General features: G+C 29.3%; 1 protein-coding gene across 1 annotated transcript in view; it reads right to left on the reverse strand.

Moving 5' to 3' along the window:
* LOC117169085 (RNA polymerase II degradation factor 1-like) overlaps positions 1–21,762 on the reverse strand; it is a 33,874-nt gene that overhangs the window by 5,520 nt on the left and 6,592 nt on the right. Inside the window, exon 2 of the mRNA XM_033355202.1 lies at positions 4,892–5,088. Within this exon, the coding sequence (XP_033211093.1) occupies positions 4,892–5,088 (197 nt within the window). The remainder of the gene's footprint in view (positions 1–4,891; positions 5,089–21,762) is intronic.

The following is a 21,762-nucleotide window of genomic DNA, read 5'->3' on the forward strand; positions in this document are numbered from 1 at the left end:
CGGGAAACGTCTGAACTGAGAATTCCGGAGAAGGCAAAATTCACAATCTCTCGGACATAAAAGTGTTGGGCTGAACGGTCTATATAGCTATGTACATATAATCCGGGGAACGGAATACCGATACCGTGGAAATACCAAAGGCGCGTCGAAAGTAATGGTACCACGATCCGTTGCGACAGATACCGCGTTAGATCCTGAACGGACCTTCCCCTCCTATTTTCCTGCCAACCTTCCCCCTTGCGTCTGTCTGTCTTTGCGGATTGCGTGCAAAAAATATCGTGTTCATGGCTAGTTAGTCGCCGCTGCCGCTGCACTGGTACCATGGATAGGCGGCCAATGGTCACGGTTGACCGACTGCGACCACCGCGACTGTTGCGTCAACTACCTTGTACTGATAGGAAGAGAACCTAGATCTTGAGGAAGCTCGCAAAAGAATTAAAATTCTCTAAGAGAAATTTCCTCTTACCTACTTATTATATATTAATTGGAGCTATTTTCAATGATTTTAGAATCACCCCTCCCTTTGGTGACAATTTGTCACATTTCGGTAATCCCTGAAGATCCTTCAAAATTTCATGTGACACTGAAGCTGACCCCTTCTTATTTTTAAGTGCAAAATATAAATGCAATTTTGTATAACCGTTAATAGAGCAATGAGTAATATTTTTAAACTATTTGATATAATTAAATTCTTGAGAATCTTTTTTTCATTTAAGAATATTGATGTAATTTAAAGATAAATTTAGAAGGCAGATTAAACTAATAGCTTAGGGGTCCTCCATAAACTCTTTTCCCCTTTTTTAAGAATTCTTAGTTTTTTCTTTTCTTTGGAGAATCTTTTTTTACTAGTGTAAAAATTTATCTATTTTGTTAATAATTCGTCTTTCTGTAAAAAAATCATCTTCTTGTTAAATTTTATTTTGTGGAGAATTATTTTTCTTCACTGAAAATGTGATTATTCTACTTTTGGTTCAAAATTGACACTTTAAATTGAAAATTAATCTTTTCTTGTTGAAAATGTATGAATTTGGTTGGAAATTCGTATTTTTAGTCAAAATGTAACGTTTTTGGTTGAAAGTTCATCCTTCGTGGTAAAAAGTTCAACTACTCGGTTAAAAATTAATCTGTTTCAATTTAGGAATCAAACATTTTGTAGAAAATTTGTTTTTCTTTTCGTCGATGTAACTGTTTTTCATTTTTAATTAAAATCTTTGTCGATTAAAATATCAACTATAACATTTTTCATTAAGAATTCATATGTAGCTTTGTTTGAAAATTCAACTACTTTCTTTAAAGCTGAACTGATTTGTGAAAGATAAATCTCTTTAAATTTATAATTTTACAACTGACAATATAATTTTTATAGTTAAAAATTCAGAGGAGTTCAATTTAGGCTGCTTTAATTTGCATTTTAGTTTCATTTACGTCAAATGTAAATATATTGAGCGTTACAGTTTGAACTTTTTACTTTGAATGACTGGAAAATTTTTTTGCAAGCCCGAAAAAACCGAAATATTTTTCCGGTGGTGAAAGTGATTATCCTGAATTACGTCAACACCAAATTTAAAAAATTTAATATATTCACAAAAATATACCACCTCTCACCGCTTAGTTAGAAAAAGACTGATGCACTAACCAGTATAGTAATTAATATTTTAAGAGAGTAGGCAAGACTTATGTTATCGTTTTTATTTACCAAAGACCAGATCATAATTCTGTCAGCAAGAAAATTCCTAATATTGAACCGGATTTTAAAACCAAAACACGAACTAGTACTGCTATTGACAAAAACTGGGAAAATAGAAAGTTTCTTTTGCGTGATAAAATTATCTAAGTTAGTGTTAGCCATATTATTTCACAAGTTCTGAAATATTAAGTGGATCAGAGATAAAAAATTAACAGGAATTTTAAATTTAATTTAAATAAAAAAAAATTACTATTGAATAACTGAGGTGGCTCAGTGAAAAGAATTATGCATTTTTTATAACCAATAAAACAGTTGTACTGAGACTCTGAAATATGCAGAAAGTAGTGCAATAATACCCAGAAAAGAAAGGAACGTTCTCTCTAAGTTTACTACTACCACGCTTACACCACTCGTCACTGCTTGTTTCATAATCCTAATTCCCTCACGAATATCGGATGCTATGCAAACGTCGCTATGGAAGAAATTATACGTCCGTATATAAGATTGCAACTCCTGCAAAGCACAGGTGCCCGTTTTCTATGTAAATCTAACAAGGAAAAAAAAGGCTTGCGTCGAATACATAAATGCTTGACTGTCATCCAATATCTCAAGTTAAATTAATTGCGGTACTTACACAAGAAGAGAGTTTTATCTCAACCGTCGGATATAGATGTACCCTAATAATAATAGCTTGTCTTTTTATGTTTAAGTGAAACGTCTTATTTTCGATTGCTATAAATGGAAAATAAAATCTTTTAATCACTTCTAGAAAAACACCAGCCATTACTCTTACTTGTCATGAAATGTCCGAATAGTGATTTCCTAGAAGAGTATCAATAAAAAATAGTTCCGCGACCTACAAAAGATTCGAATGGTTTGTCCGACTATTTATGACTTCTTCTACTCATAACTCTTTAAATGGGAGCGAACGTTAAAAATGTGTTTAAAAAGAAGCTGACGGAATAAATATTTCGATTCCAATTTTTTATTATTTTGATCTTTATTAAGTTTCTCTTCAGCGCCTTCGTTCTTAATTTGAACCTTCATGCATTTTATTAGCAGAAAAGGAAACGTACAGTCAGACAACATGTACAAATTAGAATAGTCCAAACATCGACTTTCGATTGTTGGTGATCACTTCCCCCCACCCCACTTACTTCGTTTTCCGGAAGAATAAGTGTCATATTTTTTTCAACTATAAGTCCAAAAAATAAGAATCAAAATGAGAGACCCAAATACGACAGCAAGATGAACTCTAGGGTAGTCTAAATTTATTCCTGTCGTTATATGATTTTCTTAATTTTTGTTGATGGATCTCCCCTAATTTATTAATTTTTCAGAAAAGGGAATTCAATTTTTTTATATCGGTCAGCATTACCAGTACTTTCATCAATATTAACGGGATTTTAAATTAACATGGGGTTTTAAATGGGTAAAACTCAGTTGTCAAAAAAATGTAAAAAAGTACGTGTCATTAATTTTTTATAAATTAAACTTCAATCACTTCTGAATGATTATTCAAAGAATAAGCTTCACCCAACTACTTTTAAATTGGACTCATCATTATCCCTTTAAACTCTTTTTTCTCCTGGAGGTCGTAAAAAGCTATTATTTTTTTAGGATAAATGATAAAGCTAATATTTGAATAACTTGTATTTGTTTAAACAATGAATTGCCCCGGTGAATCATTAAAAGTCCTTGCTTCTGGGAAATAATTGCAAATTTAATAAATGTTGAGAGTGATCTTTTTGTGAGAGATTGTAATTATTTCAATAATTAATAATCATTCACTTATGCGTTCCAATAGGAAACGTGAATACTAATACTCGTGGATAAACCATAATCATTTTATGTAAGTTGTTCTGTTACTTTATGGATAGTTTTACTTTCTTTATGTTGTCTAGATAACAAAATACTGATTAACAATTGACATAGTGTAAGAGAATTGGCAAAACATGAATTTTATTTATTTTTGATATGAAAAAGAGAATATAATAATAATTGTTTATATCATTTCACGCTGTCTTTTAGAAAAATATTATCCTTGAAATTCATTAACTGAGTCAATAAATTCAGAAAACGTTAAATTTTCAATATTTTCATTATACAAATTTAAATTATTTAAAAAATTGCAAAATATCTCTAACAAACATTTTTAATCCAGTTATTATACAAAGTGGTTGGGTGATTAAAAATTTAAATATATTGGGTGGAAATTACATCGGGAACATCCCTAAGTTGATTTTCATAAAGTTAATAAAAGAAAGTCTTTTTTTCTATTTTTTCAAAGACTCAGATTTTCCGGTTTCCTAAAATGAAAAGAAAATACAGTAGTATAAATTTGGACCACCCTATTATCGATGTACAGCTTTTATTTAATATATTCTTACAAGTACAAAATAGTATCCAGTGTCAAACAAAAATTTCGTAGTATTTATGTAACAAAGAAGTACTGCCATAATAGAACTAGAATAGCAAAGAAGCTCAACATTTGTCCTGTCTCAACAGAGACTTTTTGGTACATAAATTTTATAAAAACTTGTAAGTACTATTTCTTAAAAATATTTTTGGAAAATATTTTTGAAAATGATTTTAGAATTGTACCCAAAAAAAATATATTAATGTGAATTTACTGGTAATTTTTCCCCAGAAAAGTTCTTCACCAACATGAACTAGCACTACTTTGTAACAACAGTTATTTTTTGGAAAAATGTTCCAGTCTTTTATTCCGAATCTAACTACTTCATATGTGTCTCTTAATTCTCTTTGCAATGGTGACAAGTCGAAATTCATGTCCAAAAAAATCAAAAACAGTCCTGCAGCGGAAAAATATTTTCTTCAATAAAGGACTGGAAAAATTCACACAAACGAGTACTGCCAATACAAAATATTGCTACTTTCTGCTGATGAAGACATTTTCTGGGACAAGAATACTAGAAAAATTTCATTTTATTTTTCTGAATACGGAAACAGTTCTTTATTTTTTGTCATATTACAACATAACTTTTTTGGGGACATGTAAAAATTAAAAAAAAGATGCAATAAAACCTTCCCAGTTTCTTTATCCTTATTTCAACTTGCAAGAAATTTAAAGAAAATATGGCAATTTAGTCAGGCTTTATCCAGAATTCTAACAGGAATCTAACGGAACTTTTTTTTTACTAGAAATATTAAATTTATAATTAATATATCATCGATTTTTACCTCTTGAGCGTCATCACCATGCCTAATAATGTATTGATTCGGGGATGCACCATAAACACTACTAGCTGTCAACGGCGACCTTTTGCTAGGCTCTTTCACGTCTATCTCGAGAAGAACAACATCCTCAGCGGTCGAAGTTAGCGGCTTTTCCGCTACGTTTGACGCCGCCTCCTTTGCGACGGAGACCACTAAGAGACCTGTTAAAAAAGATCCATATCAGTAAATATAAGTAATGATAATAATAATAATAATAATAATAATAATAATAATAACTTTTAACCAGATATCATTTTCAGCTATATCCATTGTTTCCAACTAGAGCTTCAGAAACAATTAAAGAAGCAAAACATAAGCAGTCTTAACTCTGACTCCTGACAATTGAATCATTGAAATAAAGTCTAACTTTGAAAGGTTCTGATCGAACGTGAAAGTTGTGCATCCTAAGAAACTTTCCCACGAGTTTTATACTCAAAGATTTTCCATACGAGTTAGCAAGAGCGATCGTTCAAAATGATAATACTGTCGCTGGCTGATAATATCGATCGTGAGGAAGGATGATGACGGATCCAACTACGATCTACAATTGTATAATACGCATGCAGGTCACGCATACCAATACATGTACGCCTTGTAGATTCAACACCACAAAGGGCAAAAGTTATTCAAGTGTGTAAGAGTTAATGACACTTCCGTAAAGTCAGTCGGGCGATTCACTCGGAGATTACAAAGCGTAGTATAATCGACCTTGCTCGAGGCCGCAGACCGTCAGCTCAACCTAATGAAATAATCGCGGCGTTTCTTTACACCTAAAATAGTGAAAATTCACTAAATGATAGATCACAGAGAGTAAAAGGACATTGTCGTCCTGAGGATGTCCCAAAGACGTCCTTGGGGTGTCCGTATCAGTCACATTGTTGTCTGAATAACGCCTCATGACTTAATGATGTATTTAGGACATCAGACGACTTTGGATTGTTGACGACTTTAGATTTGTTTGTGTACAATATTCAACTAAACTGATTGCGTCTTTCATGATAGAGTATATCTTCCTTTGAAGATTAATGTATTCCTTCCCGTTTAGTGAACTCTGTTGCAAGAGTCTTTGGTGGAATTACAGTAATTGAACCTCGATCACAGATAACGACCATGTGCGTTTACCGAAAGTACATGTCTCTGAATCTGGAAAACATTCTTTTTATTAGCAAACTACATTGTTGCAAAAATAAATTACTTGCCTCCAACAAAGTTTGGTAACTAATTTTAGCCAAGTGAAAAAAGTCCTGGTTTCTATAAAATTGGAAAACATATACCATGTGCTCAACTTTACTAGAAGGAAATCCCCTCTACACACAATAATGAAGTTTTCCTTGAAATAATACCGTATTCTTTACCCTCCATTTTAAAGTTAAAGGCGCATCAATATCAAACTTTTCCACATCTTATACATCCTCTTTGCACGGTTTCTCCTTATCGAAGTTTTCTCCTTTGTAATTAAAACTGTTACCTATTTGATCAATGTGCGTGTACCTTTTACATTAGGACTGGCCAAACAAAAAAATTATGGAAATAGAAATTGTAACTCTTTTGAAAAGTAATGTGTTAGAATCTTAAAAAAGTTTAAATAATTTGCTGATGATTGGTGGAAACTTTTAATACCGATACATTTTTGTAGACCTTTTCTGGGTGAATAATTTTGTTATTAAACATTTTATTGCATCATTTGCTTTTTTAAGTAACAAATTTGTGATCTCGAAGCATCAATATTGAATGATATCTGCAATAGACACTTCTCATACAAAACTAATACTTTCTCATTATGATGGAAATGTAAAAATATTTAGCAGGCGTACGTAACTTGAGTCATTTAATATTCCATTCTGAGATTCGATTTCCCTGAAGTCTTTATGGTATGATGAATTGATTCTCACGTGAAAACAGCGATGCACTCTTAAACGAACCGGAAGACTTTCTCGCAAAGAACATACATTAATTTTCTTCGACGTGCAAGTGCGACTAAGTGCAGTGATATTGGCATCGTGTAAGATATTTGTGTAGTCTCGAGTACCCCTATCGTGTACTACCGATTGTAAGAGTAGTTCAGATTTTCTCTCACCCTAGATGAATGACTTTTTTCTTTCTCTTTCTCTTTTTCTTTGGCGACGAATGAAATATGTACTCTAATCGTGACTCACGAAAGGTTACATCCAGACTCACTAGGGAACTAAACTCTACACGATGCCATTGTATTACGCTGTGTACAACGGTTGATTCCTACATCCCACATCTTACGCAATTCTAACTAGGTTAGAGTAATCTGAGATGGTCACAAGTTACAAGTTACAAGTAACAAGCCCGGTTGCATTTACAAGTCAGTGTTCAAACATTTTTTACAGGAAATTTGAATTTCAAATTCACACCTTCAAGACTAAACAATGTGTACATTTAAAAAAATGTTAACTCTTCCATTTTTAAAACATATCAATAATCTTTATTATTTTTTCATGATTTTTAGAGCCAAGAGTCGTGTTTTTAATTTCAAATCTTTTAACTTGAAGAAACAGCGAATTAATTCATCAAAATTACAGAATTTTTTATTTTCAAATACAAGCCTTGTATCGTTTTTAATTGTAAAATTTCGTAATTAAAAAAAATTACAATTACAAAGTTACAATTTAAAAGTTTTCAATTTTAAAAATTCATAAATTTGGATGATTCCGAAGATTAACATTTCAAAGTTCTACAATTTTAAAGGAATGCAATTTAAAACTCACGAATTAAAAAGAAGTATAAATAATTTTTTTTTATTTGGATTATTTTTGATATCAAATTCTTTAATTTTGGAAATACAGGATAACAAATGATTAAATCTTTAAAATTTATATTTTGAAAGTTTCTTTTTAAATAGCTTAGGTTTAAAATTTTACAATTGCAAACTGTTCAATTTTGAAGATGCACGAATAAAACTTTTTAAATTTCGAGTACTTTGAAAACAAGACAAGTTTTTAATTCTAAATCTCTCACTTTGAAAAAGGTTCAATGTAGCGCATCAAAATGACTAATACTTAACTTGCAAAACTTAAAAATTAATCTGTAAATTTTAATTAGATACACATATATTTCAATTTGGAAGAGTTCACATATGATGCCACGCTTTATTTCAAGTTTTTTCAACCCCCCGTTCCCCTTGACACGTTCAGTCACGAATTAACGAGCCCCCACATATAATATTACGTCACGTTCTTTCGACCCCTCACATTCACATTTTTCAAAATAATTATAAAATACTTTTCGGAATCTTCTGAAATATTAGAATCAAACTTTACAAGAACATAATAAAAAATATAAACCTGATTATTAACAGTTTTTTTTATTCTTCTCAAAGAGCATATCAAACAGCTAGGATTTATATGGACTTAATACCTTTCAGGTTGTTAATTAAAAACAATAAAACCTTCCGTGACATCACGCGTAGAATGATTTATCCCCCAATATGTCGCGATTTGTCACGCTTGACAAGACCCCCCCCCCTGCCCCTCGGTGCGTGACATCATAAGTGAACGCTCCCTTTTATGTAATTTCGAACGTTTTTTTCAATAATTCAACTATGAAGATTTACAATAGAAATTTCTTTAATTTTAAATATTTCAACGTGTTTTTGTTGTTAAATTGTTGCGTTAAAAATTAAAAACTATTCAATTCTGAAGATTTGAAAATGAAAGTTATTCAACTTTACAGATTGACGATGTCAAACGAGCTTATAGTGATAAACTTTCGCACTAAGTGTTAAAACATCAAGAGAGAAAAGCACGTGCCCTCAGCAAAAATACTTTCTTGAACTACAAAAAAAAATAGTTTTCTTGGATACACATGAAAATTTTTTAAAATAAAAAAATTTTGTTAAATCAACTAAAATATTGAGATTTTTCGGATAAATATTGTACTGCCTATTATTCTAAGCATATATTATGCTTAGACAAACCAAAGTTGTTCTGATCCAACCAAATCATTTTCTGAGTGCAATAAGTACGAGGAAATATAGAATCTCCAATGTGGACTTTGAATGTGAAAATTATTATTATGAATAATAGAATATTTAAAAATTGGATAATCTTCAAATGAAAAATATTTGGATTTGCATAAATATTGAACAATTCCTAGTTTGGCGTCTTGAATAACAAAAATAATTATAATTGGACATTTTTGCATTGAGAACAACGTGCTACTTTGATGGACAACACAAAAGCGAACATGAATTAATTATATAAACAGGATAGAAATGATTAACAGACAGTTTACTATGTATTAATATAAGCTAGAATACTTGGGGAAAAAGTTTGGCAGATTGTATTCCTTCTACGCCTACATGATCCTAAAAATGAAGCGAAGAAAGTTTTCCCAGCGTCAGCTTACGAGTATGCCACACGGAAGGCAGTACACATCGTCATAATTACGTCTGTTTCGCACCTCGTGATAAGTTTGAGATTCTCTTGCCATGAGAATTAAGTGAATCTAGCCTCCCCATAAAAAGCTTACGGGATTTAAAACAGAGTTTTTCATGTAAATAGACCAATTATCTTTTCTCCAGAGAATAGCAATTTGAAGAAATAAATAATGCTCACAATTGTTCAATTCAAATAATATACTGCAGTGAAATCTTCAGTGAATTTAACTTTTATACCTATGTAAACACTGTATAATTGACGTTTATTAAAATTTTCTAATTCGATTTTCCAAGATTTCTAAAATCATTTATAGAAATGAATTTGAGAAAGCGTAAACCTGAGAAGGCCTTCCTCCGCAGTTCAAGCACACATATGTACATTAATTCACAGCCAAAAATCAAGAAAAATACTAACAATTTTGAGCAACCAATTTTAAATATACCTTATATGGTGGTCTAAAAAAGACCTTTCTTTTCTTCAATAGTTCCCATCCAAATTGTACTTTTGGTGTAAAAATGTCTCTGCATTTTTTGCAAAGATTTCCTTATTTCATTTTAATTGCCGATCCTAATGAATTATTTTGCATTGGAATACATCTATTGTTTTATTTTGAGTGAAATGCATCACCTAGTTCTTCGACAAAATAAAAATTTAATATACTTCGAGATCCTGCAAACCTATTTTTAGAAAATCTATTACTTTATTTTAATTTTTGCCGCTAATTGATTCTTTTACTTTCGCATAAAAAAAATTTCCGACTGAATTTTCTGTCGTGAGTTTATTTAGGTGTCATCTAAAGATTATGCAACATTATTTTATAGTATTATTAAAAAAAATGAATTCTATACAAACAATGTAATAGCTGATTAAATAAGTGGTTGAATTTTCAACGAAATTCTTCAATCCTCTGCGAGAACATATAAATTTCCAATCAAACAGTTGCATTTTCTACCAAAAACATGACATCTCTACCAAAAGAGATGAATTTAAAAAAAAGACGATTTGGCAACAATTAAATTTTTAATTTCAAAAGATTTTTCAGCCAATAATGGAAAACATTGCGTCTAAATTGTTGAATTTGTAAGCCAAAGAGACGAGCTTGGAACAAAAGAGGTGAATTTTTAAGAAAAAAAAAAACAAAACAATTTTCAACGAAGAAGACTCATTTTCTATCAAGAAAGTCAAATTTGCAGTTGAAAAAATTAATTTTCAATTAAAAGGACGCATTTGGAACGCAAAATCTACTAATTGAGCCTCTCACGATCAAAACGAGACACGCTCGAAATACCTTGGTTTCAGTTGGCCTCTTGGTTATTCTCGTTCTTGATTTTTTCAAGTCGGATTTTCAATTTTTTGAAGCATATCTTAATTTAAGGAAATTGAAAATCCGACTTGAAAAAATCAAGATCGAGAATAACCAATCAGCCATCTGAAATTAATTTCTTAATTAATTTTTCACGAAAAACTAAGTTGAATTTGGTAAATAAAGTCAAATTAAAATCAGTTGAATTAAATCAAAAGAACCAATTTCTAACAAAATACATCAATTTTTACCCAAGTAGTAGTATTTTTAACTGAAAAAGATCAATTTTCTACACAAAATTTTCAAAAAAAAATTAAATCCTCGAATGAAACAAATTAGTTTTTAAGCAAAAGTTGCACTCATTGTAAAAAAGATTAAATTTCTACTAAAAAATGTCTCAAGAAATTACATAAATATCTTACCAAATAGTTGTCTAAGAGGAATAATTTTCTACCAAAAATGAGAAATCCTTAACCAAATAGTTGAATTTTCAAGCAAAATTATGAATTTTATACCAAAAGTGGAATAGTTGAGGTTTCAGTAAAAAAATTTTTTTATTAATTCACAAAATAGTTTAATTTTCTACCTAATTGCTTAACTTTTATTTTTCAGTTTTATTTTATTAATAGCGATAATTAAAATAAATAAAGCAGTTTATGTATGTAAATAATTTGTTTAAATCCTGTTTAAAATTAATATAACGTATTTCGCTAAAGTATAAAAATATCAGTATTCAAAACAAAAATAATCTATTAACAATGGACATTAAAATTAAATAAGCTATTTTTTCATGAATGGACTTCAATTTAAAAACCCTATATATATATATATTTATGTATTTGTTCCCCTAAAATTCAAGGGAAATTTTGTCACCAAAAGGGATAATTCGTGGAGCCAGCTCAGAAAAAACAACTTTTTTTGATCGCCCTAATGTCGGATTAATTTTCCTAAAATGTTCATTTTATTTGCTCTATATTATTATTTATTAAGTTATCTACCGACAGTGAAATATTTTAGTAACATACTTTATAATGAGCGTTTTTTTTATAAATATCCACAAACGTTTCAACACATAAGTAAAAGTATACGTTTTAAACAATTCTCCTTCTCAATGTAGATTAAAACGCAATTGTTTGCGCAAACTTGTTCACGCGATTTTAAACCTTGATATTCCGGCATAAAATTAAATCCGCGAGTCCAGCAACGCGTATATTTTTTTTTTCGATTCTATCTCTTCTTTTTCCGGAAAGCAGGTAATAATATATTGCGTCAGAGATAGAAGAAAACGCGGCTTTTTCAGCGTGTATGAAAATACCTTGAACGTCCTTGAAAAACAAAGGCTGCTCCAGTTAAAAGGAAAGCATGTTGTTGTTCATTTTTCAGTGTTATTTTGAATAAAAAAATTCTAAAACTAAACAAAAATTTGAAACTTTTTTTTTTTCAATCCCATTTTTTGTTAAAATCACTTCTTTCCAATTCCACCATAAAAAAATCATCATTTGTTAAAATTCAAGATTTCTAGCAAATTGGTAGGAAGCAACATTAAGAAAAAAATCAATTACAACAACAATTGTTAAAATAATTATTTCAAGTTTTCAATTTTTTATAAGATTAGTATTTCTTTATAAGACATGAATGCTGATATAATTTTAATTCTTAAAATCAAAGAAAACTTTTAATTTAGATGAGATACTTCACAGAATTTCGATCTACATATATTAATTGAACTATAGTTAATCTGTCTTTTAATTAAAACATTTTTTGGACACAAAAGATATATTGAAAAAAATTGAAAGTTTTAATTTTTATATTAGAGCTACTTCCGAAGAATCAATAACTTACAAAACATATTTATTAATACTTTATTTTATAACGTAAATAACAATTTATTTTCGCATAATATAAAATATTTTATTAATGAAAGTGTCGTAAAATATTACGCTAGATTGACCAATTATGACTTGCTCGTCATGCAATAATTCACGAGTGTTTCCTGCTTTTATTTACCTACAATTTTTTCTCAAGCAACAATAAAAATCGAAATTTTCTCAACATAAAATAAATTTTACTTCTATCAGTCAGTACACTAAAGCTAATATTTGACTACAATTATTTTAAAGAGGCAATAGTGGCTTAATTTTATCTGCTTTTTACTCATTTCTACGACTCTTATCACTGTAAATCACCACTTCCAAATTTTATTTTGAACTCCATTATTTCGACTACAATTGCCCATTAAAATAATTAATAGGATCTGAAATACCGTAAACTGGGGCTAAGTGTGTGAGCGATTTTATCCCATAATCCAGGGCAAAGCCACTCGCTCATTAATAAAAAAGTAAAAAGCGTCCTTAGGAGAAAAACTTCACAGAAAAAGTAATTATTATAAATTTTATGATCATTTAGAACGAAAAAAACTATATACAATTGGAACAGCATTAAATAATTTGATTATTGTCACTAGAAACATAACAAGTTTTGTTTCTTATTACTTAAACGGAGTGATAATCCAATGATATAATGTTTATTTGGCTTATTTTGAAGTACAAAAAAAGTTAATTTAGATAAAAAGCAGTCAAATTTTATAATAAATATGCATTTTTATTACAAAAATATAGTTGTTGATATTTCTACCAAAATATTTTTATGCTGAATTAAAAATATTTGAATTTAAACAAAATATACGATTTCCACCAAAATAATTTTGTTATTTAAGAGAGAAAAAATGTCAACTAAATTATTTTATTTTTAAGCCAAAATATCGGATTCTCTACAAAACAGTTCATTTTCTACTTCAAAATATAAATTTTCAACAATACAAGTTCATATGTGATTAAAAACATTCGTTTTCTACAAAAAATGACCATTTTTAACAAAGTACATGAATTTTTAACAAAATGGTTCAATTCTCGACAAGATTAATTTTCAACCCAAAAAGATGATTTTTCAACAAAATGCATAAGTTTTCTACCAAATAATTAAATTTTCAAATCATAAACAATCAATTTAAGCCAAAAAAGGTGTATTTTTAATCAAATATATCAATTTATTATTACAAAAAGATGAACTTTAAATAGCACAGATGAATTTTCAAGCTAATGAAACTAATTTTCTACAAAACAGTTTAATTTTAAATTCCAAAATATAAATTTTTAGCAAGAAATTCAATTCCTAACAAAAAAGATTAACAATATACTAAAAAAGACCAATTTTTTACAAAATACATGAATTTTCAACAAAATAGGTCAATTTCATACAAGGATTGCACAGTTGAATTTTCAATATAAATAGATGAATTTTGTAAAAAAAAAAGTTTTATTTTCAAGTCAAAAATATGAATTTTTAACAAATAAATTCATTTTTACCCAAAAAATACGAATTTTTAACAAAATACATGTATTAAACAAAAAAGTTAAATTTTAAATAAGGATTAATTTGCTACCCAAAAAGAATGAATTTTCAACTGCAATGCATGAATTTTCTACCAAAGAAATGAATCTTCCACTTATTAAGGATAAATTTTTTACTAAAAAAGATGAATGTTTAATTAGTTAAATTTTCAAACAAAAATATGATTTTTTTACAAATAAGATTAATTTTCTATCCAAAAAGATTTATAAAGTATAATTTATCAACCAAATAAGATATGTTTTTTTCCAAGTAGATTAATTTTCTGCCAAAGAAAAGAAGTATACTTAAAAAATTCATGAATTTCTTAACAAATAAACAGAGTTTTTAGTCCATAAAGACGAATTTTCAACCAAAAGGTTGAATTTTCAAACCTAATAGATGAATTTCGTACAAAATACTTAAATGTTCAAAAGTTAATTTGCCACCAAATAGTTCAATTAATAACTAAATACAATTAATTTCAAACCAAAAATGGATTAATTAAATTGTTCACTTCAAATAATATATGTTCAACCAAAAGAACAAAGACGAATTTACAACATCATCATCATAAAATAAACTTTTCAATTAAAAAAAACTTTTTGGGGTTTTTGTTGGGGTTCTATGAATTCAGTTCGCATTTAAGCGAAAAAACGAGAAAAAGGGTAGTTTTTTAGCACTGGGGAAAAGGGAGGAATTCTTTAAAAAATAGGGGACTAGAGTAAAGAGTTTGAAGTCTGTATTTGCATAGGTGTTTCCCTAGTAAGCTAAAATCAGTCATTTTTATTTTATCCAGCCGTGAAGAATCACGCAACAAGAGTGATTTCCGAAAGAGCCGGTTTTCCTTAAATTAGCCACTTAGTCCCATTTCACGGTAACCAACTATTTTCTGTCAATAATCCTGACTGCACAGTGATTTATAAAATAATACCAATATATCATTGCACTTATCTAAATTATATCGATCTTTGGCTACATGTTTGCGATTTTGAGTGAAAAAACACTCGGCAAGAGTAATTGATTCCCAAACAGGAAATCGCATTCGGCGGTCTTATTATGGAAATTTAATTGACCATTTGCAAGAGAAACCCGATGCCTAGCAGCATTCGCAGTGAGGAAAGTGTTCGTTCGTTTGTAGTATGTAAACAGGAAGGTGACCACAGACAGCTGATTATAGGAAGCTACACGGTTCTGATTCGTAGCACAGGAATGGAGAAGACAGTGTGGACATTAAAATTATCTATCCCGCAAGAAGTCGAGCAGCCAATTAAGTCGTTGCACACAGAGTCGACGGTGAGCGCATCGTGCCCCTTCATAATAAATTATACGGTAAACGTATGAACTCCACTTGTGGGCGCAAATGTTCACGCATGTGCATAGACATTTTTGTGCATGCATTCATGCGTATTAAGTTTCTGAATGTCGATTATTTCTTGATTGAGAAACGAGAAATCTCGAAGCTGTGGGAACTATATTTGAATTAACAGATAGGAATTTTATTATTTGCATTTACAATTAGACAAAATAAAGGATTGTCTGGGAATTTTATGATTCAAATTTAACTCCTCGCAAACCCAAGAAAAATAGGGAAACGCATTTGAAGTCGAAGCCAAAAAACATTTGAATCTCCTCTTTAAAATGAGCCAAAAATAGTACAAAAATGTTTACTAGTTATCAAATAATCCTTTAAAAGGTTGAGGTGAGCGCAATACAAAAATCGCTTAGCCTCTACACCCCAGGCGGAACTATTATATACCTGTAGTTTATATATAGTGTGAAGTATTCCATATAATATTCATATGTTGTATACATATTTGTATAAAACAAATGAATTTTTTATACAAAACTTCACACTATATATAAGCTATATATCATTTTTTCGCCTAGGGCACGACTCTACATTTTTTTCTTTTGGTAGTTTTCGTGATTGAAGTTCAATTATTGGAAAAATCAATAAAAATATGAAAAATGAACCATTGAAATCTGCTATTTCAATTAAGTACAAGAAATTTAAAAAATGTTTTCTGGTTCTCGAATTATCATAAGAATGCAGAGGTGCGCACAATACAGAATCGTCTCGTTTCTACATATGCATCTAAATTTTTTGATTTTTTCATTTTTCGTGATTCAAGTTTAATAGATGAAAGAATCAATAAAAATATAAAAAATGAGCCTTGAAATCTGCTCTTTTGATTGAGCCTAATGAATTATAAACATATTTACTGGTTCTCGAATTATCCTAAAAAATTTAGAGGCGTGCGCACTGCAAAAATCGTTCAGTCTTGCGCACATCACGGAAAGCTTAATTACATATATAACAATCTATCACGTGAGCAATTACATGTTTTGCATTTGGTGGCTTTATAATTTGAAAAATATAAAAATTGTATTCAAATTTTATGAAATAGTTTAACATAAATAAGGGCACATTTGTCTAGCCTATTTCATTTTGCTTGTTTGTTTAAACAGTGCAATTTAATCAATTTTTAATTTGGAATTCAACTGAGAATCACTCTCCAAAAGTTTGAAAAAATATATTCATTTCTTTAATTATAAAGCCGCCAAATATTAATAACATACATTAGTTGGTCACATGACAGATTTTCACAATGTAACATATCCTTCAACTTCTTCAGAATGTCGCACGATTCTTTCCGGTTAAGCAATAGCTTCTATAATTCCGCACTTCCATGAGCCCGAGTCTTCTTTTGATCTGACGATCTTACACAGAGATTATGGTATTATAATGGAAGTGTTGTGAAAATACAGTACACAAAAAGAAAGAAGCAGGAGGCGTAATACTAACTCATGGGAAATCAAGACAACAAAATTATTTTCACAGACGTGTCTCCTTCCGGTTAACAAATAAAAATACAAATAAACTGCTTATGCAACACCAAGAATATTCAATATATTCCCACAGATGTATTTAAATTAAAATGTACTTCCGGATGAGTCTTTAGTCATTATTAACCTGGATATTATTCCTAGACTTCCTGTTGTAAGACTCTTAATTTTAAATTGAGATTGAAATTTAAATCACAAGGAGAATTTAAAAAAAGCATAGAATAAAAGAAGACATTTGTGATCCTCGCAAAGAATTAGATTATTAGCCAAGAAGCATTTTGTGTCTGGATGTGATTCCAGGGTCAGTAAAGATCCAAATAACATTCTTATTCGTAATTACATATTATTGATTTTGAATTGATAATAATGCATGAAATCTGCTCAGAGACATTTATATACTAAGATACAGGCTTATCAACCATTTTTATTTAAAAATATATAATTCATATAATTTATGTTATTTCAATTATAAATATTTTAATTATGATAAACATCATTATAAAAAATAATTACGTCGATCAGACGAGACGAATCGAAACTTTTGGCGAATCGCTTCCCGAGCGGGCTCAGAAACAAACCCTATTTTTAAAAAAAAACGTATATCTTGTAGTCAGTAAAAAATTTATTTTACGCACCATTTTTTTTTTACTAACTATATGTACAACATAATAATTTTTACTGTAAACGAGATTTCAGGGGATTTCAAAAGATTTGAAAACTCTTTGGTGATTTGAAAGGATTTTAACAATTTACAAGGGATTTTAAAGTATTTAAAAAACTACAAAGTATTTTAGAGAATTACAAAATTTTTACGGAATTTAATGATATTTCGGAATCTTTCAAGAGATTTTATCAGATTTCAAGGGATTTCAAGGAATTACAAAAATTTTAAGAGATAACGTTAGGTTTTAAAGTACTTTAATAAATCTGCAGAGATTGCGAAATATTTTTAAAAAGTTACGAGATTTCAAAGGATTTCCAGAAATACCAAAGTATTTTTCCGAGCTTCATGATTTCACGGAATCTCTGATAATTTCAAGGGAATTCACCAGCTTTTAAAAGGATTTTAAATTATTTCTAGGGATCTCAATATTTTTCAAGATATTTCAAAAAATTTGCCAAGATTTCTAAGGATTTTTAAGAATTTCAAAAGGTATAAAAAAAATATGTTCACGAACTCTGCTGGAAACCAAGGATGTATAGGATTTCACCACATTTTAAAAGAAATAACGACATTTGAAACCAAATAGTTGAATTTTCAAGCGAAAAACACGACTTTTTTAGAAGTCAGTTGAATTTTTAACCCGAAAAATTAAATTTTCGACATGAAATTTCATTTTCAGCCAAAAAAGATGAATATTTTAACAAGAAAGATTATTTTTCTACCAAAAAGACGAATTTTCAATCCAAAAGTTCGAATTTTTAAAACAATACATGATTTTTGAACTAGAAATGATCAGTTTTCAATCAACAATGGAACAGTTAAGTCTACGTTTGAAAAAGAAACTAATTTAAAAGAACGATTAATGTTATGGAGAAAGGACTTGTTTTGCTTTTCTAATTATTAATAAAAAAATAAATTTCACAATAAGTCTATTTGGTCGTTCTTTCACAGACGTGATATTATTAATATATACCGATGTGCACCAATCAGATCACTTAAGCTGCTAAGATTCGCGGCCTGTGTTTTATGCCCTGATGTGATTCCAAAAGGGAAAAATGTCACAAATTGTCACAAGAGGGAGAGGTGAGACAAAAATTACTGAAAATAGCGTCAAGTAATTTATGGACACTCCCTCATAAGTTATTGCATAATCAAAATATTTTTTTAAATCTCATTTCACGCAGCATCTCTACTTCGTGTCCTTGCTAAATTACGGTGGTACGACATATAATTATGCAGCCGTTACTCAGTCTTTCAAAGTACGTTGCACCGTTAGTGAGAGGTCGAGTTGGCTTTTTACATCGTGTATTGAAGTTGATTTTATCTGTCTTCATTTCACTTCCACTTTGTGACTAGAAGCCTATTAGAGCTAATATCGACGTAATTTTGAGACTCTTTATTGAGTCTAGCGTACCACCGTATCCTTCGATTGCATCGACCTTTATTACATCAATTTCTGATCAAAGATTCTTTTATAACATCACGTTTTATATTGATGGGACAGATTCTAATTTAAATCGATTTAAATATCGTCATGAAATTAATCGGGAAAGTCACGTTGTTATATCAACCATGTACCAAGAACACGTTGTATGAACAGATATTTTGACTCACTGGAATATATGTTCAAACTTTTTAGCTTTTCTTGAAATTTGTACGCGGTAGCGTTGATTTTCGTATTTAAATACTGGTTTATGAATTACAAAATGAGATTACCAACATTTACTTTCAAAATTTATTTCAAACCCTTCTTGTTGAATGAATTAAGAGTTTCTACAGTTCAGGGAATTTCAGAAATCAGGAAAAACCTGACCGAGTCCATGTTTCGTTGAAAATGTATATTCTTGAGTTAAAAATTTACCTTAATTTTTACCTTAATTTTTTTGGTTAAAAATCCATTTCTTTGGTTGAAAAATAAACTATTTTCTTCAAAATTGGTCTTTTTGGATGATAATTAAACCATTTTCCTCAACATTTATTTTCGTAGGATATAATTTTTTTCAACTAAAAATCTACCTATTCTATTTTCAGTTAAAACTTTATTTATTTTAAGTAAGAATGCAACTTGTTTCGTTGACAATTCGTCTTATTGGGAGAAATGTAAACTTTGTGGCACAACATTAATCTGTTTTGTTGGAGGATTGAACTATTTTGTTGAAAATTCATCCTTTTTAGTTGAATTATTACCTTCTTAGTTAATAATTCATATTTTTAGTCAAAAATTATTCCTTTGTTTAAAAATTTAACTAGATTTTAAAAAATGGTCTTTTTTGTTTCAAAATTAATCTTTTGGGTTGAAAATTAATCTGATTTGCTGAAAAAATCAACTAATTGCTGTTACACTTTTCATTTAGAATTAATTATTTTTATCGAATATTTATCCATTTTTTTTACAAATTAAACTATTTGAAAGAAAATTAATTAGTTTAACTAAAAATTTAATATGTTCATTTTTGGTTTAAAATTTAACATTTTTCTTTAAAAACTTAACAATTTTTCGAGACTTTTGAAATTTGTGGATGAGCACTTATAAAATAATGTGCCACTGTTGTCATTGAGAGTGTTTAAAAAGTCAGCAAAATGAGAAAAAGAAAAAATTATATTTTGCAACTTGTCCTCAGTATTTTCTATTCATTAAAATTAAAAGATAGTTTTTTAAAGTATAATAAGTGGATATTAAAAATAGTTGCAGAAAAAACATACATCTGAAAAAATTTGTATAATTAATCTCTATCGATTATTTCTTTGAACCAAATGCTTCAATTGTTATTAAGGCTACTTAGCAGTTGAATCTCATGTTTCTCAGATGCCTAATTAATTACGTAAGAATAATTGTATATGAAATCGTGACAGATTTATAATAAGCTTGACAATTACTTTCTCTTCAATCGCGTTCTTAGTCGAGGAAAGACTATTACTATTGTTATGAAATAATCATGTCCCACGCATTAAATGTGACAGGATTACACCTGACACTTGACACTTTACACAATCTTATTGTTTTCCACTATGTCACTCATTCTCACATTTCACTTGACCTCATCTTCCCATCTTATCTATTCTACTTTCTTAATGTTTACTTTTTGCACAAAACTTTGCAGTCTTTAGAAATAATGTTTTGCTTTTTTTCACAATAATTGTGTAATTTTTTATTCTAGGAAGAAGCAACTCTTAAAAATTCGGTCGAGCAAATATGTGCATTTTCAAGTAAGTAGTTAAATTTTTAACATAAAAAGATCAATTTTAAACCAAATAGTTAAAACATCCAACTAAAAAGTAATAAATTCTCTACAAAAATGGAATAGGTAAATTATTAGATGAAAAATTAATACTCAAATGAAAGAAAAACTAATTTTCAACAAAATAATTCACTTTTCAACCAAAGACGTGTATTTAATTTAAAAACTAAATTTCTAGCAAAAAAACCCACGATTTTTCAATAAATTAATTAAATTTGCATCTTAATACATATTTTTCAACTAAACTGAAGAATATTCAACAACAAATTTCTTTTTAACAAGATTTCTTGTTAATTTTTTTTTAGTTATATTAGTTGTATTTTTAATTTATTTTTGTCAGATAAAAAAATGTCAAAATCACTTAATTCAACACAATGCTCAAAATATATCGTTTCTTTTTTACACTGCAAAAAACTGGGGATTACTAAAGTTGCAGCTTTAATCAAAGTTGGTATCGTTTAGAACATGACCCAAAAGGGTTCCTTTGGAAAACACTTAAATATGACAATATTCAGGCGCATTCACGAACCAACCGCTTACAAATTGAGGTCGGTAAGTAAGCCATTTCAAACATCGACTTTTTTCATTTATTTATTATACCTCTTTAATTGCGACACATATTCTGAACTTTAATTCTCTTTATTAAATTATGTCCGTCAGAATTCTATAAAAAATTGCCTTAACGCAAAAATTGTATTATTAACTTGATAAAATATCGAAGTCGGCAAAGCGAAAAAAGATTGTTTGGAAAAAGTCTCTATCAAAATTGGGTCCCTTGGGAGACTGAACAGGAGTCTCCTTTGGAAAAAATTCATCATTTTTAGTTTCTTTTCAGCAATAGGCGTTCCTTACGAACCAAAAATTGGTTCCAATAGAAACACTAAATTTTTCCGTGATACTTTTATTTGTAAAGCGCGGACAGAAAGTGTTGCTTGCATGATATTTGAAATGGGTAATTGTTACACAAGATTATTTTTAATTGCACA

Source organism: Belonocnema kinseyi, chromosome 3 (genome assembly GCF_010883055.1).
Source record: "Belonocnema kinseyi isolate 2016_QV_RU_SX_M_011 chromosome 3, B_treatae_v1, whole genome shotgun sequence".
NCBI classification, from domain to species: domain Eukaryota; kingdom Metazoa; phylum Arthropoda; class Insecta; order Hymenoptera; family Cynipidae; genus Belonocnema; species Belonocnema kinseyi.